Source organism: Vicia villosa, linkage group LG3, assembly GCF_029867415.1.
Source record: "Vicia villosa cultivar HV-30 ecotype Madison, WI linkage group LG3, Vvil1.0, whole genome shotgun sequence".
Classification (NCBI taxonomy): domain Eukaryota; kingdom Viridiplantae; phylum Streptophyta; class Magnoliopsida; order Fabales; family Fabaceae; genus Vicia; species Vicia villosa.
The window spans coordinates 27,533,774-27,560,514 of NC_081182.1; the positions used below are offsets into that span (position 1 = coordinate 27,533,774).

The window sequence follows — 26,741 nt, forward strand, 5'->3', positions numbered from 1 at the left end:
TTCTCTGATGCCACAATCTTAGGAATTCCAACTACTAGATTTTTTAAACTTAGATGCCCTAAGCTTCTGAAGTTCAAATGCCCCAATCTCTTGTGCCATAACTCACTCTCCTTTGCAACATTTGTTGCACTAAGGCATTGAGTCTCTGCTGTTTCAACATTCACATTGAATGTCCTATTTCTTCCTAGTTCAGACTACATAATCAGCCTCTAATTCATCATACAACCTTAAGAGATTGTCTTTCATGGTTACTAAAAAAACTTTTTTAATCAGTTGACCTACACTCATCATATTGCTCTTCTTGCAAGAAACATGCCACACATCCTTAATCAAAGTTGTTTTGCCATTATGCAATTTCACCCTATCATTTTCCATTCCTTAAGCATTCAGATACTTATCATCATCACATTTGATCTTGTTCATTCTACCAGAGTCAAATTCAATAAGCCATTGCTTATTTCCAGTTAGGTGATTTGAGCAGCTTGTGTCCACATACCACCAGTCTACCATTTTTTCACCTTTCTTTCTCAGATGCCATCAATATCAAAGGTTCATCATCTGAATCTCCTCTGGCTATATTGTCTTCTTCACACTTGTTTACTTTGGTTGACTAGCAATAAGAGGAAAATGGCCAAATTTGTTACAGTTGTAGCACTGAGCCTTTCTCTTATCAAACTTCTTCTTTCCCTTATGAACATTATTATGTTTCTCTCTTCTAAATAAGAAGGTTCTGACTATGAACATTATTTTTCTTGTTCTTTATCCAGGCTTGCTTCTTATTCTTCTTAACAAAAGAAGCCTTCAGAGTCTGTTCTGATACCTTTTTAGAGTTTCTTTCAGTCGGACGCAATTCTTGTGCCTCTAAACTACTATGAAGTTCTTCGATTCTTATGTGCTAGTGTCTTTAGAATGTTTTATGACTACAACTATGTAATCAAACAGAGAGTAAGGGATCTGGTTAACTTTTCAATGATTACTTGTTCAGAGAGAGTTTCTCCTAAAGTCTTCATCATATTCGTGATCAGAGTTACTCTTGAAATGTAATCTGGTAACTTCTCATTGTTCTTCATGCTAAGATTCTCATATTGCTTGCGTATGCACTACAACTTCACCTTTATTCACTGATGCATCATCACCATAATACCACAAAATTGTATCCCACGCCGCTTTCGCCATTTTCGCGTTAACAATCTTCTCAAACACCTTCGTATCCACACATTGATGGATATAGAAAAATGCCTTATCATCCTTCTTTCTCCTATCATGTTTCATGTTTATTTGCACTTATTTCATCTTATATAATCAGCATGTAACCATCATTAAGGAGATCAAGAATATCTTAAGCTTCAAACAACACACGCATCTGAATCGACCACTGATTTCAATTATTTATGTGGAATACTGGAAGCTTTGTGTTCAAGCTAACGTTTATGTCGTTCATCTTCGTTCTTGTGCAAATCATTCAACTCTAAGAAACGCTCGTGTTTTCCAACCCTAAGAATCAAGGGATGTGATTCTTCTCTGATTTCATTCTTCAAGTCAGTGTGAATTTTAAGAACGAAATCAATCACATACCTCAGGTACACTCGTATTTCCTTAGATCAGAACCGAAGCTCTGGATACCAATTTGTTAGAGTTAACACACAAACTTCATTGATGCACAAGAAGAATAATATGAAGATGGAAGAAAATTGCAAAGAGAGAGAGAGGGAGAATTATGTAACTAACTTTTCTCAACAAACTCTACAAAGTGATTCAATCGATGTAACTAATTTAATGTAAATTCATTTTATGTACAAGTTCAAAATTTGAAATGAAACTCAAATGACACTTAAATAAAATCCAACTTAAATGCACTAGCAAATTGAATTTGAATTACAACTCAACACGAACCAACGCGAGTCTGCTGCAAATTAAGAACGTTAGTAACGACGTTTTTTCCACGTTAAGCCAAGAACAAAAGTGATGCCTTTGTACCTTAAGCTAAGAAACAATGGTGTTTCTTGTGTGTGTGTTTCGTTTCGTTAATGGAGATGAAAATATGGTTAGGGTTCAAATTGTTTTGCTGAATATGTTAGGGTTCAAATGACTAACGAAGAAAAAATGGCTACTGAATAGACAAGCTAAGTTGTGTTTCTTGTTTCTGAATATAACATTTCACCACAATCAGTTAAAGAAATCACAAATTTGCTGCCGTTGAGATTCGAACTCCTAAACTTTAAGAATTTTCACCATAATTTATCTATCAAACCTTGGTAATATGTAAACTATTTTTATTAAATAAATAAATAAAAATGACAGCGAATGATTTTATAGATGTCACCACGCTCTTTCATAGAACCGTAGTAAAATGGATATTGTTGTATGTATTATTTGTATTAGTGTAATTAAAATGAAATGTACAATAAGATCAACAACCCGTTAATTTTGGCTTTTTATAAATTATTTTTTATAGTGTTACATAATTCTATGTAAAAAAAATTTACAAAGAAACTTTTCATAAAAGTTTCAAATGAAAATTTGGTTTGAATATGCATTCTTAAAATGTAATTATATATATTTTATCTTTTTATTGAAAAAAATTTGGATATCAAAATTTCAAAAAATTACTTAATTTTGAAGTTATTTCAAATAATTTTTTATTAAAATAATTTTTAAGATACAACTTTCTGAATAAAGTGTGGTTTCGACTATGTTTTGGTTTTCAATAATTTATGTTTATATTATAGGATGTCAAATTTACTCTTTCAATTTAAAAAAAATGAATATAAAAAACTTATACTCCCTTATGCCTTATTTATAAGCAAAAATCTTTTTTTTTTTTTACATTAAATATAAACAAATGTAACCAAATCTATGTGCATTTAATATATTTATTCCAAAATTATTTTTCCATTAATTATTAAATATAGTTAGTGGCTAACAATTTAATTGAGGATATACTAGTAATTATGTTCTCTATTACATGAAATAAAAAAACATAAAATTATCCTTTTTTTCTTATAATTTAGGCCAGAATATAAAACCTATTTTTAAAAATATATAAAAAAATTTAAAGCTAAAATAAAAAGACCTTGAATCTTCTTTATCTTCTGTTGTCATAAAGAATGATCTTACATGGATATCATCCCCCTCTTGTTTATTATTTCGTCCGTTTCAAAATGAGTATCGTTTAAGGTTTTTGCACACATATTAAGAAATATAATAATGTTGTCATAAGACATAACACTTTTACTAAATTAACCATATTAATGTGTTGGAAATAGTGTACAGACTAATAATTAAATGACACAATTGGAAAAATAGTAACCTTTGCTACATTGAAAAGTGAAAATGACATTCATTTTGAAATAATTTTTTTTCCCTAAAACGACACTCATTTTGAAACTGAGGGAGTACACTCTTTATCTTAGGGTATGTTTGGATATCACGAAATGAACGGAGCGGAATGGAATGGAGCGGAGTGGGATGGAGCGGAGTGGAACGGAGCGGAACGAATGTACCATTCCATTGTTTGGAAATTTTAGAACGGAATAAGACAAATTATTCATTCCGCCCAAATTGGAGGGGAAGGAATATGGTGGTAAGTGATGGAATGGAATGGAATCCATACCACTCCTTTCCGCTCCGCTCCATCCGTTTTTAAATTATCCAAACAAGGGAATATCATTTTATTCCATTCCATTCCACTCCGCTCCCTCCGATTCCATCAATCCAAACAAAGCCTTAATTATATAATTTTTTTAAAAATATATTAAATACTCAATCTGGTCTTAAATATAAGCAATAAAAAAATCAATGGTCTTAACTTTTTTTTGGCTTTTATCGAACTGTGGTCCTTCTTATCAAATCTAGCATCAATCACCATTAGACCAACTAATGATTGGTAATGGTCTCAACTTTTAAATATAAGCAAAAGTATTACTACATTTAATGTCATTATTCCTAATACTAGTACTTCTATTTTTTCTTCATATTTCTATGTTTTTAACAATTTTCAAAGCGAAAAGTAAGGTAGAATTAAAAAAAAAAGTCAAATAGTTAAATGCATTTAGACAATTTTTTTTAAATTGAGTTATTTTTGTAAAGTTACTTATATATGAAACTGAAAAGAATAATTAGTACTTTCTCCGTCCCATATTATTTGTCACAATTGACCATTTCACAAAGATTAAGAAACAATAATAAATAAAGAGAATATCTCAATCCACCCCTTGATACTCTTAGGCACCTGGAAAAATTTCATTTATGCCCCCTGATTCCGAAAATGCACATCAGGAAGCACATTTTTTTGCCAAAATTTGTTTTTTTCAAAGTTTTATCTACGGAAGCATTATAAACTAGTGAACATTGGAAAAATTCAATTTAATTCAGTTCAGGGAATATTCCGTAGATATATCTACGTAATGTCTTAAAAACATAATGTTCCGTAGATGTACCTATGAAATATTCTGTTATATTTTAAACCAACTACATTTCACTCCAAAACTCCAGTTTTTTTTGTGCAACAACAGAATAATACATCAAAGTAGTGTAATGTAAACTCAATGGTATATAGTACACCAAAAGAATACATCGTATAAAATATAAATCATCCAAATAGTGTCATATACATAATCAAAATAAAGTACATCAATATAATAAAAATACAGACATCAAAATAATCAGCACAATCACAAGTATGTGTGTCGGACAACATCTTCATCCCCTCCTCTGCCTCTAGCGCCTCCTCTGTATCCATCACTCCGTCTGTCAGCTACTCCGTCTCTACTGTCAACTACCCCACCTGTCTTGGCACGATGTTTACGGTACAAAAATGTCCTCTGCCATCCTCATGATATCATCCAATATACGCCTCTGACCAGATCTCTCAGGGAAGAAACCACCTTTAATGCCTGCCCGCGCGATCTCAAGTATCTCACGACAACCAGGAAACACATCCCGAGAATGGTCAAACTAAGACTGATGAGTCTGTAATATCTCATGATGAGCTGGTCTAGACGGTGATCACATTGTAGTGTGGATCAGGTAAGGGTGTGACACAGTGATGTACCAACTGATGTACCCATCGATGCAACTCTAGTCTGACTCTGCTCTGGTCGCCTAAGCCTCGTCCTGAACCATGTGATGCTCATAGTCTGCAAAATCCTCATCTATATGCCGACGAGTCATCTTGATAAGAGCGAAGACAGAAGGGTGGCGAGGTATCGTGTGACAGTAATCGAACTGCCGCATGACGGACTCTGAAAGATAACGAACAATGATGGTCGAACTAGCAACCAGCTATCCAGAATATAGTACAATTTCATCCCACGGGCGCCTCTCACAGTAAGAAGCATAGCAGTCGTAGCGGGTGTCCTCGGCAAACATGCGATCTAGATAGTATCTATAAGGCTCTGCCACCTGGTTCCCTCTTAGGGGGATGAAGGCATGAGCATGTGGCATGGCCTTAGTGTAGCCATCCACCTCTCCCTATCCAATGATCATCGGGAAGTACTGTAATATCCAACCCTGAAATGAAAATAAAAAACACGGTGATCAAAGATTATCACGAATATAGAATGAACAAGTTTACAAAAAAGTATCGATATAAGATTGTTATCACTAAGAGTGAACAAGTGCTTGCCACTGGCATCCTTCTCTGAGTTTCGAGTAGTTGTACGCCAACGTTGCCGCCCCCAATTGTACTCATGGATCCGTGCGGGATCAAAAAGTACCAAAGGTAAGCGACATTTGTGTACGAGGAGTTCGTGTTCACAAACAGTTGAGTGTCGATCAAAAATAGAAAGTAACACCTAAGTACTCGCTGTATAAGTATCTCCACCTCAACTGGATCACCAACAGCCTGTCGTGCTGTAAGTAGCTCCTCATCATATCTCAACGTCAAAAAGGAAAACCTCATGTGCGCGCCGCGAATCTTATCCACCTCCTCAAGTGCATCGAGTGGATCATCCCCAAGCTCCTCAATCAGATCCTCTCTCGCTTCCTCCTTCGTCATCCTACCGTGACAAAGGAAGGTACCCCCAAATAGTTATATGCAGTAGACATGAGATGTTATCCAAAGTAATAGTAACCTCACCACGAGACAAATGGATTGCGGACGTCTTTGGGTGTCATCTCTCTACAAATGCCATAAGCATCCTGTTGTGTATAATGGAGTACCTAATATGACATAGTTCACCTAGACCAGATGCCATGAGAATATCCTGGAACCACGACTCCTCAGGCTGCTCTAAAGCTAATATCTTCCACTCGTGATTATAGAACTTGTGGGGTGCCCTATCCTAAAATTTCCAAAAAAAAAATGTTAATGACAATGAAAGTTAGAAATAATAAATTTCCACTCAGGACAAAAAAGTAATAAGTTCAAGCAATGTTACCTCTCAGTTCCAGACATGTCTGGTGGTATGAACAGCCTACCATGTCAACAGAGATATATTGGAGGGACCCCTTGGGTAAGCCTTAAGAGGTGGCACAGGAGCACCAGCATCAGCACCCTCATGCAATGGGTCAATACCATCAGGATGTGGCAAAGGAGATGCAACATCGGCTAGAGGTGGCACAGGAGGAGCAGAAATATCTTGACAATGTCTGCGGGTGGAGGGAGCCTGTGAAGTACCCTCACTATCATCCTGACGCCTCCAGAATGAAGAAGTAGAAGTGGAAGGCGTGGCATCAACTGTCCCCTCTGCTGGAACTGATGTGTCAGCTACCTCTGGGACTATCTGGCTCTGTGCACGTCGCACTGAGGCATGTTGGACAACCCTCCCATGTATCATTCGGTTTGTCTCGTCAGCCATAATGTCTGCAAGTTATAACAAATAAATACGAATCTGAATACAATTAAGTTATAAAAACAAAAGGAAAAACAAAAAACAATTTTAACTCCGTAGATGCAAATGTGGAAAGCTTCCGTAGATACAGCTACAGAAGCACCCAACATTCTCAAAAATTGAGATTGTTCCGGAGTTGCAGCTACGAAGGCATCCAACATTTACTTATTCTGTAGATGCACCTCCATAATATTTTGAAGCTTCAAAAACGCAACAATGGCATCTGTTACTGTTCCAACCGTTGAAAACCCTATTTTTGGTGACTTGGTCGTCCATTTTACTCATAAAAAATACCTACATTGTCTCTAAACTATGTTTCTAAAATTATCAAATGATTTCTACACCTAAAACTGAATTCTAACTCTTTTACGGAAAATACTAAAAAATAACTCAAACTCAAAACTTACCGATTGTATATTAAATATAAACGACAAATATTTTAAGATATTTTTTTTAAATCACTTATTTATTTTGAAAAGACGAAGTAATAGTCATTATTTGATGTATCTAAAAGATAGTTTTTTTATAGTAAAAAGTATTATTTAAACTTTTAGATTTGAGTGTTGTAAATATTAAATATCCTTTCGGTGTCACCATCTAGATGAAAGCAATAGTTAATGTGACTCTCCGAGTATGATAGTGTGGTTCCAGCACTTATTTAATACAGTTCACTTGCTTTATATAAATACTTTTAATGAACATATGTTCTTGAACCATGATTGATATAAGAGAAATTAGAAAGACACAATATTTTTGTAATTATACAATTCACACCGAATCAAATAAAAAAAAGTTTTAAAAAGACCGCCAAACAGCATCAAAACCAATTATTGACATATTTTAAGAGGTCACGAATTTTTAACTTCACCTCTTCAATTTTATTTACGGCTTTGTTTGGTAAAATATATGTTTTTGAGTTTATAGCTTATGTCTTATGTCTTATTAGCTCATATAATAGTTAAAATCTGTTTGGTAACGGTCTTTTCATCACGAACTTATAGCTTATTTTACTAGCTTATAGTTTATTTTTCAGTTAGCGTTTTAACTTATGTCTTATAGCTTATTAGTTTTTCTTCCTTTTTTATCTTTATTATTTTAATTAAAATCTATTTTTAACCCTTATAATTTATTTTAATTTAAAATAAATAATTAGATATTAAATATCTTTTATGTCATTTTACATTTATAAGTTAATTGAACCATTAATTTTACCAAACACTTCAATTAACTTATAAACTATCAGTCTCAACCATCCGCTATAAACTATAAGCCATCAGTCATCAGTCATAAGCTATAAGCTATAAGCTATCATCAGCTAACTTATCAGTCAACCACTATTTTTACCAAACAGACCCTTCTTAAAAACATCACCTATATTTATTTTCATTGAATTGTAAATATCATTAATAATTAATTTATTTTGCATTAATATTAATAATTATTAAAAAAAAATTAGTCATTTGTTAATTTTATAGTGTAACTAAATGAAAAAATAAATAAAATCTAATACAATCCCATCATTTTTTTTTTTGGAAATAAGGAGGGCCTAAGCCCGAAAACAACGAAACTACACGGTCACTAGTCTATGGTTACAAGATCCTCTAACATCCTCTTGAATCAGCCTTGCAATGCAGTCAGGCGCATCACTATATATAATCTTGTCATTTTGAATTCCACATCCCACAGTAGCAAGTGCATCTGCACATTTGTTCGCCTCTCTGTACGTATGACAAATAATTTTTTCATTCAACTGATCAATAATCCAACTGATCTGAATGATGAGAGATAAACTCTCAATCATGTCAGAACATCTCTTCTCTATAGCCTTAAGGACCTTAGTGGAATCCACATTAATCTCCACTTTGACACCATGCCATCCTTCAAGGAGTTTGAGACCTTCATATAACCCCCATAATTCTGCCATAACGCATTACACTTACCCAGATACTTCGCAAATCCAATAACCATCCTTCCTTTATCATCCCTTATCAACCCCCCACAACCTGATCCTGAGCCATTCTTGCAAGCTCCATCCACATTAAGCTTGATCCAACCCTTTTGGGGCGAACACCAAGAAATTCGGTGAGCCACTCGAGTTTGCTCCATGGCCACCTGGTTCAGAAGCATCGCCTCCTCATACTCCGCAACTCTTTGCCTGATATAATCACCCAGGTCAAACGGCCTGAGGTACCCATCACAGTGATTCTCCTTGTTCCTCCACATCCATAAGGAGCTGCAGCTAGTAGCCCACAGACTGGACCACTCTTTGTCCACCCTATTATTCTTCTTGCTGTTAAAATTTATCCATTGTTGCAAGTTCATCGTAAAGAATTGGTGCACAAGATTATGAGGCACTAAGTTACTCCAGACCTGCATAGCAGTTGTACAATCCCGCATGACGTGAAGCACGTCCTCATAAACATGCCCGCAGATATTACAACTAGCCGACCCAAGCCTCATTCTGCTCTTCTTCGAGTTTGTTAATAATCTATCATGCGTTGATAACCAGATAAAGTACCGAATTCTCTCCGGCACCCTCAACTGCCAAATGTGCTTCCAAACGCCCGTCTTGACTTGGTTCTGCACTTGATACAAAGATTGATACATCTCTTTCACCGAAAATTCACCTCCACCAGTCCCTGTAATTAACAACTGATCTTCATCGTTCGTCTCTACCGGAGGTAGCACTGAGTGCAGCTTGTCCAGAATATTATTGGGCAGCCAATTCAATTGACTCCAATTCCAATCTCCATTAGCACCAATAATATCACTTACTTTCATTCCCCTCATCCCTTCTGGTACGTGGATTCCAGAATCAGCAATACACAACTCTGACTCTATCCAAATGTCCGTCCAAGCATTGATTTTCCTCCCATTCCCAATACTCCAAATACCTGTCTTCTGCAGTGTAATCATGCCGTTGCATATGACTTTCCACATGCTAGAGTGCGATGGTTTTCTACAAGCATAATCGACGTGACCATCTTTACCATACAATCCTTTTAAAACACAGCACCACAAATCCTCTGACTTCGACATGAGTTGCCAATTAAGCTTCATTAAGCACGCTTTGTTCACTGTACAAAGATCTCGTAGGCATAAGCCTCCAGCGCCCCGCTCATAAGTAAGGTGCTCCCATTTAATAGCATGAAACCTCTTATTATCAACCTGATCTCCCCAGATAAAATTCCTCTGCAGCTTTTGAATTTCATCAAGACAGGTTTTGGGTATCAGATTGGTCATCATAGGATATGTAGGTATAGCTTCAATAACACTTTTCGCCAGAGTAACCCGACCTGCAAAAGATAAAACATTAGTCTGCCAACTAGCAAGCCTACTGTTGACTTGTTCCACCAGATATTGGTAGTCTGGTTTCTTGAGAGGTTTTCCACTAAAATAGAATATTTATGGTATTACTTCAGGTATTACAATTATCCTTTAGGACCATACAATTTTAAATGGTGGAGTTAGGACCTAAAATAGAATATTTATGGTATTAATTCATTTTTTATATCTGAGTAGTTTTATTTTTATTTTTATTAATGAATTATTTTTATAAAAAAACAAAATTAAATATAGATTTGTATTTAAAATCCATTGTCGTTATATATAGGTAGGTAGATTCACATCACTCCCATGTGCGATGACTGGTGGTTTCATTCCACCACCTGCCACGTCATCACTCCACGACTACATTAATTCCATCGTGGCATCACACTTTCTTCATTTCTCTCATATTTTAACCTTCACTCACTCACAATATCAGAGAACAAACAACACTATTGTTTTTGATGGAAGAAGAGAATGCACGTGCAACTGCAGAATCCACCACAGAAGCTCTCGCCGGAAAACTCCAAGAGCTTCTCACCGACTCCGACACCGATGCAAGCGAATTCTCTTTCGAAGAGGAAACAATAGAGGAAGTCATGCAAGAGTTTTACAAAGAGATCGTTGCATGTCCAACGCCGTTGCTGCCGAAGGCGGATTCGGCGGAGGAGGAGGAGATGGAGATTTCTCCGGTGGTGGAGCTCCACCGTGATGCGGTGGATGCTGGTGAGTTTGAAGAGGTTAGAGTTGTTGAAGAATACAAAATGGAAGAAGAATTTGAAGATGAAGTTGATTTTGACAGTGAGTGGCTTGCAAAGGTGCTTAATTGGAGTAATCAGGGTAAGGTTGGGGACACTGATCACTGGTTTTAATTTTAATTAACCTAATCAATTGCATAAAAAAATCGTGAGTTCTGCTGCTTTACTCATCGGAAGAGTATTAGCTGGTAATAAACTACTATGATCATATGCCCTATGTAAATGCCCATCTTTGTTAATGTAACTTCGTTTTACATTTGCTTTCTCTTCTTCCCTTTTCCTGATTTTAAGTTAACATTCATTAGCTCTTGGTTTCCTTTCAATCATCTATATGGTTTAGTATAATGTAACAACACTTTGAGATATTTCACCCGCTAATATATATATATATATATATATATATATATATATATATATATATATATATATATATATATATATATATATATATATATATATATATATATATATATATATATATATATATATATTCTAAAAAGAAATTTGAATAGGTTCTAGTACAATAAAAACATTTAAGCACTTTAATATTATAATTGTTACTTGAATATGTAGTCAATAATAAAATTTTACTAATTTTTTGTCACATTTTATTGGTAACAATAAAATATTTACGACACAAATATTTCATAATAAAAAATTATTTTAATATTTTTTTCTTTTTGGTTTTAAAATTTATTGAATATAAATATATTTTAACAATATAAACAAACATTATTACAACTTAAATTCATTTATTTCAACTATTTCATATTAGTTGATCTAGCTCATTCATTCATATCCGTTTTAATTATAAGAGTTTTTTTTACAATATTTTTAATATAAGAAAATGTTAATCAATGCGTTTTGAATACTCTTTAAGTGATTAAAGTAATTTTTTTTTTTTAAAATATGTGTATTAATACATTAAAAATGTATTGAAAATTAAAATATTAACTCTTATAAAGAATTTTTTTTATTTTACTTAAAAAGTGTCTTGAGGATACTGGTTAGCAAAATCCTTTAATATAAAATCCTCTTTGAATTTCTAAATATATTTATTACTTTTTGCCTAATTATAACTCTTATTAATACTATTTATATAAAAGTGTTTTCTTCATATTTTTATTTTAAAATATTAATGTTTAAATATAAATATAATATTCATTTATTTTTCTAATATTATATATTTATTTATTAATTTTCACTTCACCATTAAACTTAATAGATTTAGTTATCTTTTTAATAACTTACGCATATTAAATAAATTATTTTTATGAGATGAAAAAAGTAACACAAATATAAATAATAGTTACGTCATTAACTTATTTTAGGATATGTAATTTTTTTTATCATCGTCGGTTTAATTCGATTTGAGGGTTAATTTTAACATTAAATGATTTCAACCCCCTCTCGATTGTAATTGTTATTTTTTCTATCAAATCTAACGCTAATTACCACTAAATCAACTAATGATTGATTAAAATACGTCATTTGTGTTTCAAAGTTTTAGTATAAATAGAGACAGATAGAGGATGTCACTCTTTTTTAGATGTTTATGGGAAACAATTTAACCAAAGACAAGGCACATTGGTCCTCCTTGTAAAGAACATGAGTACTCATATATAGAAAAATATTAAAATATGGGACAAGCATGCTCCTATTTTCTTATCCTCCTTAAAGTTGATTTTAATAATTTTACAACATTAATCCTAGCTTATTGATAGCAAGGACTTGGGGATCTATTTAGGACCGTCCAAACAATCTATTAAGATCGACAAGTAAAAGGCTCTTTTAAAAGTTGTATTTATTTAGGTTATGTTTGAGAGTTTTGAAGGAAGAGAGGAGGAAGATTTCCGAAAACGAATTTTAAAAATATGTAGAAGAATATTTGACATTTTTAAATAATTTTGTATAGAATGATATAAAAGTGTTTATTAATAATATATTTTTTTATTTTTAGAATACTATAATAACATAAAAGATATTTTAAAAATTTATGTAAGTCTCCCAAAACTCTTCAAAAATCTCCTTCAATAAAAATTTTGAGTTCTCCAAATTATAAGATTTTTAGTGTTATTAATAAAAGCAAATCCTCCAAAACTTCTCAGTCAAAATTCTTCAATTCTTTTCATTTAATTCTTCTCTTTCTTTTTTAAAACTCTCTCCTTCATTCCCTTTCAAACTCCCAAACATAACCTTAAACAAACAAACATGTATACTCTTGCTGGAAAGCTATGCACTAAAGCTCGACATCACTTTAATCTCAATCATTAGAATCCATCCAATACTCCCCTACACAAGGCTCCGAGTTCATCAAGGACTATTTAATATGTTGTTTATATATAAATGTGACTACCCATCACACTAAAATACATCTTCTTATACATACTTATAAGTTCCTCTTCTCTAATTTCATTAACTTAAGCATTAGAGTGTTAACATTTGAAAGGAAAAATGTAACATATGCTCCAATAACACAAGATAATAAATTATTTATAGAAATATTTTTTTGGAACACGTACGTTTAATTGAAACTTTAAATATAATTTTATTATATTTAATTTTTTTTAATTATAGTATGCTTAACATATGTCTACATATTAACATGACCCAATTTAAAAATATAATTTAAAAATAAATATGAATATTCTCGTATCTTTGAATTTAATTAGATATAAGTATTTTCATCCAATTAAACAATATAATTTAATATTATGTCACATTTTACAATTATTTTATTTTAAAATAAATTAAAATTTGAAATTAATTTTAATTTAAGGTATAGTATACACTGACTCATGGATATTAAAAAATGTATAAAAAAATTAATATTATATTACAAATTAAAATAGATAATTTATTTTAAAACATTTGTTTCTGAAATGAATGATTTTGACTGTAGAAGAGTAAAAACAAAGATTTAATTTGAGAAAGTGAGAGGGAGTAACATGAAATGGCAAAGACTGTCGTTAGACTCTCCCCACACTAGTGCTAGTGGTAATGTATTAAACGGTGCGTGCTGTATTCACTCGGTGTAGGTGAACCGTCTTAAATGGAAGAAACGCAATCCCACCAAAATCCTAAGTTTCATAAATGAACCATTTATGATTTGGTCTTGTGTTTGTCAGTCTCTCTATCGGATTTTCCTAGACAGCTAGTCTCACCGTTTTTAATCCCAACAACGATATTATACACATGTCGCACTCATGTCATATTTCATCTGAGTGACATTTGATAAATTTTTATTAAAAAATAATATAAAATTATTTTATATTATCATTGTATTTTTTTAATTTTATGTTTATTTTTAATTTTAATTATAATTTTTTTTCTAAAGATAAGGGAGAGGGTGTGTTATTTTAAAGAAAACTAATAAGAATATAAAATATATTTTATTAATTAAATAAATGATACATAAAAATTAATTAATATAGTTTTAATATAAAACTAATATAGTTTTAATAAAAATAGTAGTAACTGAGATATTGTCTATCTTTTAATATAATCGAAAGAAATGATTATATTTATCATGATTTTGTTGAAATATATGTTTTAAATTATTAATATTAAATTTTGTAAATTTAAAGAAGCTTTATTTTGATATTTAAATATTTTTCTTATACTTTTATTATGTTTTAGTGATAATATTGATTCCTTGTTTTTTCGATATTATTAAAAAACCAATTTGTCCTGTAGTCTTTTATACGCTATATGTAAAAAGAAATTAGTTTATATATATATATATATATATATATATATATATATATATATATATATATATATATATATATATATATATATATATATATATATATATATATATATATATATATATATATATATATATATATATATAGGGGTGGCAAACGGGCATGCCCGCCCCGTAAAAGCCCGCGAAAAAACAGTGCGGGGCGGGACGGGCATATTAGAGAGTGCGGGTCTAAAACCTTGCCCCGCCTCGCAAAAAAGTGAAGGCGGGGCGCAGGGCCGGTCTTTTGAATTTGAGTGCCTTGGGCGAATCAAAATAGTGGTGCCCCGAATTTTTTTTAACGATAAATACATAAGGATAAAAGCAATAATTGGATAAAAACACATTTTCATTTGACATTGGGAAAAAAGAATACAAGTATGGATCTTTGAATCAATGCTTATACTATATCAAAACATAAACCACTATAAAGAGACTTATTCTTCTTCTTCTTCTTCTTAACAATTTTTGTTGCAAAATCAATAATAATTTGTTCATAATCAAGGTTCTTCAAAAAATTATTTTCAATTGAAACCAACGCAAGACTATTTAATCTATCTTGTGACATAGTAGATCTCAAATAAGATTTTAATAATTTTAATTTAGAAAAACTTCTTTCAGCATATGCAACACAAATAAGAATAGTCAATATTATTCTATAAGGTATGTATGCATTAGGAAAATATTAGTTGTCTACACGACTTTGAAGTATTATCCAATTTGATACGGTATAAAATGTATTTAGTAATACATATAAATGAATTATTGAATTGTGAAATAAACAATGATCATATAAACTCAATTGTATTAAATAGCCATACAAAAATAAAAATTAAAAGGAACTCTTGAGATGGAGAAAGTAAAAAAAGTGTTAGATATTTGTGGTTGTTGGTGGATATGTGGCAGCACCAGAACAAATAAGGTGTTGACGAAGATCGTACTTGAAAATTCAAAGCGTGTGAATTTCACACTAACCTTTAGGATCAATTCCCCCCCACCAATTATAGTATATTGAATGCAATTGAGATTAACAACGAATTTCCTTTAAGATACTTTGAATTCTTTAATGTCATGATTTTAGAATAATTAAAATGGTGGAAAATAGATTTGTATATTTCTATTTAGTGTGTATTTTTGATTTCCCAAGTGTCTCTATTTATAGAGAAAATTAGGGGTGGCAAAACGGGCCAGGCCCGCGGGGTCGGCTCGTTTGACCCGCCATTTTGGGCGGGCTGGGCTGAGGTTTTCGGCTCGGTACCTTAAGTTGGCCCGCCCCGCCTAACTCGGTTAAAAAAGCAGGCCGAGGCGGGGCGGGGCGGGTTTTGCCCGCGGGCTTTTTATTAAAAAAAATTATTTTTTATTTAGAATTAAAACAACTTTAATTCTAAAAATAACACTCTTCTCTTATAATTATGTTGATTGAATTGTATTCTAAATTATTATACATACAAATTGAATTATAATTGTAACGTTCTTTCTATAACTTTCTAATACATGTGTTGATTGGAAAAGCTTGAAAGAAAATAATAGTTGTATAACATGCATAATTATTAAGTTGTTAATACATTAGCTCACATGTTTTCTTTAGAAATAGATGTTGATTTTAAGAAAAGGAGAGATTTGATGAGTCTATAAGTGTGACAAATTTTGGATTTAACTATTAAGGAATCGGTCAATATAAAAGTTTATATAAAGTAATTAGTGAGAAAATTAGGTGTTGATATTTTATGAACTACTATTTTATGCACCGTGATGTATTATGCAGTGTAATTGTTATCAATGTCTATCTTATGTAAATTCTTAATTGGGTTTTTTAGAAGTTAGTCTTTAAAATGGATTAGAGTGATATGTATTCTTTATTTACTTATTTTGATACGTTTTTTTATTGTGGTTGAGTTTATTTCGTTATTTTTTTTGTTATAATTGATCTTTATTTGTTTTATTTTTTGAAGTGTTTGGACTTAAGACATGTTTGAAGTTCTATTGTGCGTTGTTAAAAAAATAGTTTATCGATCTTTTGGTAATAATTAATTTTTTTGTAAATTATGTGGTAAATAAAATTGTAAAATAAAAAAATAAATGAAATTTAGCGGGCCGGCCCGCCAACCCGCCGACTCGTTAGTAAACGGGGCGGGCATGACTTTTGAGCTCGGCCACCTAAGTAGGCCCGCCCCGCCCCACCCCGCTTTTGGACGGGCTTAAATGGGGTGGGCCTAAACGGGGCGGGCCGCCCACTTTGCCACCCCTAGAGAAAATGATGTCACTTGGTGAACAAATTCATCATTATATATCTTAACCATTCACATTATTTCCAAGCGACATGACGGTCTAGTGGTAGAGTCGTGCGTCTCTGTCCCAAGGAACGCGAGTTTGAGCCTTGCATTTGAACTCAAACCCTATATCTGAGTAATAAAATAATTATGCCTTACCATCAGGATATCTAATCAAAACATGAAAATATTGTTTCTAATTAATAGATATTTAAACTTCCAAATAATATTTTGAAAATCTCTAACAAAAAGAAAATTTATAAATTTAGAACTAAAGATTTTATCTTTCAAATAAAGTCAATTGTTGATTAAAATAAAATAGATATTATTCTCATAGTGATTCATGAGATAAAAAATTAGTTGTCTACACCGCTATTGAATATTTAATTTGATAAAATATAAAATGTATTTAAATAAACATATAAATTAAAAATGAATTATTTAATTATAAAATAAATAATGATCGAATAAACTAAATTGTATTAAATAATTATACAAAAAGAAAAAAACTCATGAGATGGATAAAGAAAAAATTTTGCTACTCAATTAAAGAAAATTGTGCATTAAAAATAATAGTTATTATGCTGGTAAAAGTTTTGTCTCTCAAATAAAGATAATTGTCTTGATAAAATAATTTATTAATTTTATAATTATGAATTATTTTTTTAATAATCATAAAATAACTATGTTTTCTATTGAGACTAAATTTTTTGTTTTGAAAATTCAATATTTTTTGCCAAATTTTCTCTTTATTCCATTAAATTAAAAGGGTTTAGGCGGGGGCGTACAACCCATTTTGCCACCCCTAACCACATACACCTAGCAACGAGAGGAAATACACGCAACTCACGAAAATAGATGAATGAGTCGTTTCGCAGGATGTGAAGTTCTGACGAGTAATACTAGTTTTGTTTATAAATGACATAAATTTACGGGTTAAATATGGTTTTGATCCCTATAAAATATCAATTTTTGCTTTTGGTCCTTATAAAAAAATGTGGTATGTTTTAGTTTCTACAAAATTATTCTGCATGTAATTTTAGTCCCTACTATTATCCAATGTGTATTTTTGAATGATTATTTTGCAGACAAGTTTAGAATGTTTTAAAAAGTTCATTGAAACAAAAGGTAATCAAAATTTAACATCTAAGTCAAGATTTATTATCTTTTGGAATTAAAAAAATTCATAATTAATTTTTCTCATTTTAAAAAATTTTATAGTTTGGTAAATAAATATTTTACAGTATTCTAAACATGTATGAAAAAAATATTTAAAAATTTAAAAATTAAAGGATAATTAAACAATTTTCAAAAATTTAAAAAATAGCAGACACTAAAATTGTATGCATAAAATTTTTGTATGGACTAAAATATATTATTTTTTTAATATAAATTAAAAATAAAATTTAAAATATTTATAAAGACCAAAAATATATTTAAGCTTAAATCTATTCATCTATTTTTCTGTTTTGTTTTTTACTTATATTTTTTTTGGTCTACTAGCTTAAAAATCCAACCCCGTACTTAACACTCTTTTAGTAAACTCTTAAAGCACAAAAAGAATCACATTTGATAGTTTTTAGTCGGTCTGTGAATTAACTTTAAAGTTTGACAATATAAATATGTTGTAAATTTTGATGATATTTCAAAAGTTTTAAATAGTTTTTGTCTCAATTTTAAGTGAAAAATAAGATAAAATATTTTTAAAGAAAATTACTATTATTATTATTATTTTATTTATAATTTAAAGCAAATATTAATGTGGTCCATAATGAATTTATTATAATATTGACTTGACTTAGTCCAAGTCATTAAATATTATTCTCTTATATGTATATATATATGTCTACTCTCTTACTTTTAGAAATAGTAGAAAAAATAAAATACTTGAACGTAATAATCTAACAAAACCTCTTTTCTTCCTTTTCTTTTGTTGATCTTTTGTTTTTGGATTACATCTTCTGGTGATCTCAAAGAGTAGTTCTTGTTGTTCTGATACCTCAGATTTATAATGAGAATTTGGGAAGAACCTGTTGAATCCTGGGGGATTTGCGCTTATGAGGCGGATAAATCCTTAAGGACAGTGTTTTTACACGCCTCAGGTTTATATAATTATTTATTATTTTGCAGGTGCAAGATCAATGATTACAAGAAAATGGAATCAAACTACATCGATGATCAAATTCTTCAACAATCTTAAGGATTTATCTTTGCTAGTAGCAGAAAAGTCATGACGACGGGAGTTTTTGACAAGCATTTGTTTTTTGTGAAAAAAGAATGATGACATAATGGATTACTCTAATATTTGACTCTGTAAAAATCAAGTAAGTTTTTCTTCCTCAATAATTTTATTTTGCTGCTTATGAACTGGGTGAAAAAAAAATATTTATTATGCGAAGATAATGTTTATTTTTTACATGTCATAGATTATAAATATATAATGAGATTTTGTAATGTAGACCATAGACTTTCTTAATTCACCTAATTTTGTTGTTGAACACTATAGGTCTATACCTTTTATTTTAGCGTCATTTCTTTACATATCTTTTGTCATTGTTATTTAATTATTATATTAATCAAATGATAAAGAAAAAATATGGTGATAAAATTCAAGTTTGTATCTAATTCTGTAATGTATGCTTAATTACTTAATCGAAACTAAATACAATATAATTATTTTTTGTGGTGACATATCATGATCTAGGACACATTTTTATGATTGGTATAAATTACCTCTAAATTATTTTAACTCTCTTTAGAGTTTTTGTTGTAAGGGTTGCACTCCTAGTGCGATATCTTATAAAATTGCTTATTAAAAAAAAATATATTGAGAAAGAAAGAAAACATAATATTTATGAATTGTTAATAACTGGTGGTGATTTTTCATTTTATTTATCCGTACGATAACTGGTAGCTAGAATTAACAATACCTTTTTCTTAAACATTTATCATAAATTATTATTTTGTGTCTTAATTTTATAATATTATATTATTAAATATTATTAAATAGAATATTTCTTCGAGTTGTTTCATGCCATTAGAAACAGTACAAGATTAGAATCATCATTACATACAATAATATATATATATATATATATATATATATATATATATATATATATATATATATATATATATATATATATATATATTGATTGAAATTTAATTGTGGTATTAAATAAAATAAATAATTGTATTTATGATATCAATAAATGAATGTGGTGTAAAATTAAAAAAATATATAAACGGTATAGATATTTGTTATGAATTAACGGTGCATCTATAAAATTATGGACGAATGTTTATTCCTTTGTGATTTTATAGATATGAGATACTTATTCTTGTAAAGTTATATGGTAGGTTTACTTATGAACAATTATTTCATTGATATTAATTAAATAGATTTTAATATATTATTTATTCTCAATAATCATTTGAGTTAAGTGTAGAATTTGAGATATTTTGTTATAGATGAAATTTTATGAGATTATACAATATATTGATATGCCCACTTTTAATTTGCTTAGAATATATTTTATGTGGGGGCATATAATATTTATATTATAAAAAGAAATTAATTTGATATATATATATATATATATATGATTTTAGATATTTTATTTTTTATAAAATATTATTTAATTATTTTATTGATAATATATTAAGTAGTTTTGAGATTATATACGATATGAATGAGAAAAAAAATAGAAACGTAACTGTTATTATAGAAATAATTTTGGGAAGTTTATGAGGTATAATAACTTGAGAAATTTGAGATAACATTGTTCTCAATGTAAGAAATTTTTTCATATTAATGGAAAATTATTTATTATTTATTGAGTATGGTGAAAAATATTTGTATGGTGAGTTTTAATCACATGAGACATTTTGAGTTGTGATATTTATTATAGTGTGGATGATCCAAGGTGTTACAATAATACATTGATGTTAATATACGATTGAAATGAGAATAAAATTAAATGTGAAATTATTTTTCATTGTGGGGGGTGTTGTTATTTGAAAAGCATTCAAACACACCTTTACAGTACTAAAATCTTAAATAGATTTTTATTTATTTTTATTGAGAAATAATGATGTCGCTTATAAGTCATATAAGCAGACCTGTATAAATTTAATTATGGAGACCAAGTTTAATATTAAAACTTGAGTAATATTTGAGATTCATTGACTTAGAGACGTCTTAGTCAATATTTTTTAGGAAGAAAATGTGTGACTTCCTCATTTGTGTATAAAGTAGCTACTTGATAACGAGGTAAGATCCTCTATTTATGTGAAGTCAAATCAAAGTCATCCTAGTCGATCTTCTGACAAAGCCCTGGGAAGAAATTAATTTGTGACACATCGAAGGGAATTGGACTTAGCCAATTGAAACTAACAAATGATGGGAACCCAACCTTTGTGATTGGAGATCCCATGAAAAAGGTTCATATGGGTAAGAACAAGTCACTTGTTAGTTCTGCTAGCACCAAAAATTATTTGATTAATTTTTGTTTGCGTCCTTTTCCCATGGTGTAATTGAGAAGGTGCTAGACACTGCATTATTGAGAGGATAAGTTTATGTAGCTTTTAATGAATTTCATATCCTTTATAGGTGGTGTATGATTTGCAGCATACACTTGATGAAATCACCTATGTGAGTGTTAAGTGGGGCCGCTTGTATGAGATCTTGGCGAAATCTCTAGAGCACTCATGAAATAACCAGGCACGCGCATGGCCTATTAGCGCACCACAGCGTCAACAACAAAAACCGTGGGGGTGTGATGTGAGTGGTAGACCTCTAACATACATAAAGTGTCTTTGGTTCATATAGCTTGCTACACCAATTTTACTGTATGTTAAGTACTATCATTCTAGGACTAGTTCATATAGCTTGCTACACTAGTTTGATGCATCACATCCATGATGTTAATCCATGAAATTCTTTTATACAACTTTTAATAACTTTTGAAATATGTGGGGGATTGTTGTAAATTTTGATGATATTTCAAAAGTTTTAAATAGTTTTTGTCTCAATTTTAAGTGAAAAATAAGATAAAATATTTTTAAAGAAAATTACTATTATTATTATTATTTTATTTATAATTTAAAGCAAATATTAATGTGGTCCATAATGAGTTTATTATAATATTGACTTGACTTAGTCCAAGTCATTAAATATTATTCTCTTATATGTATATATATGTCTACTCTCTTACTTTTAGAAATAGTAGAAAAAATAAAATACTTGAACGTAATAATCTAACAAAACCTCTTTTCTTCCTTTTCTTTTGTTGCTCTTTTGTTTTTGGATTACATCTTCTGGTGATCTCAAAGAGTAGTTCTTGTTGTTCTGATACCTCAGATTTATAATGAGAATCTGGGAAGAACCTGTTGAATCCTGGGGGATTTGCGCTTATGAGGCGGATAAATCCTTAAGGACAGTATTTTTACACGCCTCAGGTTTATATAATTATTTATTATTTTGCAGGTGAAAGATCAATGATTACAAGAAAATGGAATCAAACTACATCGATGATCAAATTCTTCAACAATATACTCTAAATCTTCACCCATTTTATATATTTATTTGACAAGCAAGAAAATATATTGAAGAGAGTATATGAGATACTCAACTCAATACAAGAAAAAAGAAAGAGGATCCAAAAGCTATCAAAAAAACATTAGCTTACAACCACAAAGTTAATACACACTAAAGGGTTGTGAAGCCAATGAACTAAACTAAAAGTATTAGACCCAATACAATCAGCCCCAAATCAGTTCTAAGAACGAATCTTAACTGAATAAGATAACTCTTTTTCATTAAGAAATTCCCCTTGATATTTCTAGCTAGCCATCTTGTATATTATGTGATTTTATGCCGATTCAAAATTAAATTTATCCTAAACATCTGCTATATTTTTAAATAAAATTAAGGGTTAATAGTTATTCACCCCTGCCATATAGGCGAGTTTTGATTTTTCTCCCTTTAAAAAAAAGTTTTGGATTACCCCCTATAATTTTCGGGCACCCCCTAAGCGTATAAAAACCAGGGGGATAAATCAAAAAAATATATTTTACATGGGGTAATTTTTCCTCTTAGGGGAAGAAGACTTTAAGTTTTAAAAATTTTAAAATTACAGGGGTAATCCAAAACTTTTTTTTTAAAGGGGGAAAAATCAAAATTCGCCTATATGGTAGGGGTGAATGACTATTAACCCTAAAATTAAAGTGAAACATTGTCAGTACTTACTATATATACAAACTTCCAATTCTGTCTTATTTCATGAAATCAGTGCTTCACAGTTTGCTTGAATAGGGTGAGTTACACAATAAAACAAACACGACTCCTCAAAGTCAGTGTCACTTACACTATACTGATTAACTTAAATGGCTTAAAGAGCATGCCTCTGTTAGCTCTAATAATGGCATAGGAGTTGCAAGTTTGAGTTCTAAATCAGGTGCTTCTTTCTCAGGACTACAATTCCTTGAAGTTGAAGTTGAAGAGTTAGGCCATTTCAGAACTGAATATTGATGATGAGAAAGCCAGTGAGGGAGAAAGTTTCTTCTGCCAAAAGCTTCACTTGGTTCATGAAATGCTTCAAAAGTTCTTGTTTTACTTTCACACCCCACCTGCCAAAATTTATTACAGAATCATTTTAGTAAAAACTAAGTTGAAAGTAATTTTTGTGCATGTAACTCTAATTCTAAGCACATGTACATAACTATTTTTAATATGGAAAGAGACTTTTTATAATTTTCTTACACTAAGGAGGTTGAGATTGTGTTGTGTTCTATTCATGAAGCTATTCGAAATCAGTCGAATAAAATGTTTTTGTGCATGACTTGCCACTTGGGTTGGTGTTCTTGTTGTCACAAAATCTCTAGATATACTTCTCCAGTTACCCTTCCCATGTTTCTCAAGTCCTCTGAGAAACATATAGTGTTCATCCTCGGTCCACAACACACCTGATCATAAAAACTCAGACCGAAATTAGTTCATCTCTACAAAACCAACTTGTAAGAGGACAGATACACATATATAATAAAAATATAATTATTACCTTTTTTGTTGCATGGGATTGTAGATATGAGACAACTTCCGGAGCAATTGTTTGAATTTTCATTTACACGAAACCGAGTAAGCGAGGAGGAATATATTGATAAAGAGCTATGTGATGAAGGTGAAGAAGACCAAAGATAAAGCTGTTTGTGTTTGTGACTGAGACTGTTATTGCAAGTCCTTGAATTGTGTCCTATAGTTCCACAATATGAGCATTTTCTAGCTACTCTCATTTTTTAACTTAACTAAGAATATCCCTAGGATATGTGATCAATTGTACAATGAACCTACCCACCAAACTAGCACCACCATATATATACACACTATAGAACATAACATGCAATATTATATTTAGACTCACAAACAAAACAAAGCAATTTTGTTGTGCGGTCTTTGGTGGCACTATTGTATAGTGGAAGTAAAAAGGTCCATTTGAGGAAAGTCCAGTAGAAATAGAGGACATGGTTTTTCATATTTTGGACCTTTCTCACCCAAGGTTTTGCAGTTGAAATGGAATACAGAAGTTATAAAGAAAGAAATTTAAGTCCTTTGTGTTCCTTGATACCTTTTTCTGATGAAGTGCTTTGCTTTCAATTATTAATAAATCAGCCAAGCTTGTAAAAAGTTTAGGAAATTTCTTTACCCACCTCCTAATCTTCTTGGTCACCTCTGGTGAATTTACAAAAATACCCCTTGTTTCGGAAGTTCATTTCCGAAAACGTACTTTTATTGAAAAAAAGGTGTTTTCGGAAATGCATCTCCGAAAAGGTGAATATTTTAATGAAAAATATTGATTTTGGAGATGCATCTCCGAAATAAAGTTGTTTTTCAGAAAATTGGTGTATTCAGAAGTGCATCTCCGAATTCACCCCCTTGGAGGAATTCTGAAATGCACTTCCGAAATAAGGTCTGGACAGAAGAAAAATAACAAACAAGAACAATTCGCTTTATTTAATCGGATGAAGATTACATCGATCACATTACATAAGATTAAAGTTACATATTGTTAAACACGGGTAGGTGAGGATGAGTCAACATTTTGATAACGTCGGTCCCCGATCTTTGAACTCAACATCACTGAACCAAACCCAACCCTTGTTCACCTACCTCCTCCTTTTCATATTCCCGGTAATTACACTTTCTTTACTTTTATTGTTTTTTTGTTCTTACATTCCACTCACATTACTCTCATGATCATGAAACCCTCACATTACTCTCATGATCATGAAACCCTAATGGGAAAATACACCTAATTTAGGGTTTGTTTTGATTATTCATCCAATGTTTTTACCAAGAGGTGTAGAAATTGTTGCCCTTTTGTTAACACGGCTGTTATCATTTAAACATGTTGTAAAATATCTTGTAGGATATTGTATGAGTACAGTTAATGAGTACTAGTACATTCATATATATGAAGCGTGCTTTAGTCAAGTTTAACCCGATTGACTCTCATATGAGTGGGAATTTGAAAAGTCCCGATCCTGATGATAAAAGAATGAGGTTAGAAAGACGATGGAGGAGACGCTGCAACAGGTTAGAAAGTCCTGATCCTCTAGAAATCCATACCACATTGTAACTTACCAACATAATAAACAACAACAAAAATTATACACTTAAAGTTCAAAAAACTTATGAGCAAACTATACTTACATCATAGTGGTGTAGATCCTTATCAGCCACTCGCAACTGAAAATGATTAGCACGAACTTGAATTTTCCTTCCCAATTGACCGTAACCAGGTCGGTTAGGGAACCTAACCGCCTTCTAAGACGACGGAGCCGGCTCTAGAGTAGCCTTCTGTTTAACTTCGGCATTCAGGCTCTCGATGGAAATCGGAGCCGAACTCAAGGAAGCAACCGGCGCAGCAACAGATGGAGTAACAACCGGCGCTGCAACAGATGGAACAAACGGCGCTGCAACAGGTGGACGAACAACCGAAGCTGCAACATATGGAGGAAAAATGGGTGAGAGAGCACGCTTTTAAGTAGGAAGAAAAGGCACTTTGAAATTTCAAATCAGGTTGATTACAACTCGTTCTGCATTTACTATCATTTAAGAGACTTCCCAATTTACTATCAATGCGATTACAATTTTTGTCCTGTAATGGTGAATAATTAAGATAATGGAAGTTTTGGAGAGGGTTTGGGTTTGTTTTGGAGAAAAATGATGAAATAGTGAAGGAAATGCATCTCCGAAAACACCAATTTTTGGGTGTTTTCGGAAATGCACTTCCGAAGTCTGAAAAAAATTTTAAAAAAAAATTACTTCGAAGATGCATCTCCGAAGCAGGGGTAAGTTGGGATTTCTTTTATCACATGGTTTAATTTTTTATTTTCATATGCCATGAGTGAGACATATGTCATATTCGTATTACTCATAGAATAGGAGGTCGGAAGTAATGTTACGAGAGTATTGTAAATCATCTACAACACATCCTCATAACCTCAACCTAAACAACGAGATTGTTTTGGATGCAAGTCATTGTGATACCTTAATTTTATATATCGTTAATTTTTTATTGTATGATTCACATTAATTTTAGTAAAAAATTTAGTAAAATAAATTAGAGAGCTACATGTTAAATAGGCTATTTCAATTTGCAGCAAATTTATGTTAAATAGAATGTTCTATCAACTGCAACTGAAGAAACATGTCGAGAAAATATGTCTTATGCAAAATCATCCAAAATCGTGATTGTATGCAAATATGGGCTTTTGGAATATGGATTGTTACATATACAGAATA

General features: G+C 31.2%; 1 protein-coding gene across 1 annotated transcript; it reads right to left on the reverse strand.

Moving 5' to 3' along the window:
* Positions 1-23,141: 23,141 nt before the first annotated feature.
* Positions 23,142-24,298, reverse strand: LOC131655253 (probable transcription factor At5g61620). The gene is made up of 3 exons (XM_058925148.1): positions 23,998-24,298; positions 23,700-23,902; positions 23,142-23,566 (listed from the first exon to the last, which is right to left on the reverse strand). Exons 1-3 carry the CDS (start codon positions 24,227-24,229, stop codon positions 23,315-23,317), a joined length of 687 nt encoding a protein of 228 aa, XP_058781131.1. The 5' UTR covers positions 24,230-24,298; the 3' UTR covers positions 23,142-23,314.
* Between the last annotated feature and the right edge of the window lie 2,443 nt (positions 24,299-26,741).

Excerpts from the sequence above, each read along its gene's own strand:
- LOC131655253 (XM_058925148.1), bottom strand. The coding sequence starts at position 24,229 with ATGAGAGTAGCTAGAAAATGCTCATATTGTGGAACTATAGGACACAAT. Across the intron at positions 23,903-23,997 it reads AATCCCATGCAACAAAAAAG|GTGTGTTGTGGACCGAGGAT; the intron begins GTAATAATTATA and ends TTTTATGATCAG. Across the intron at positions 23,567-23,699 it reads ACAATCTCAACCTCCTTAGT|GTGGGGTGTGAAAGTAAAAC; the intron begins GTAAGAAAATTA and ends AAATTTTGGCAG.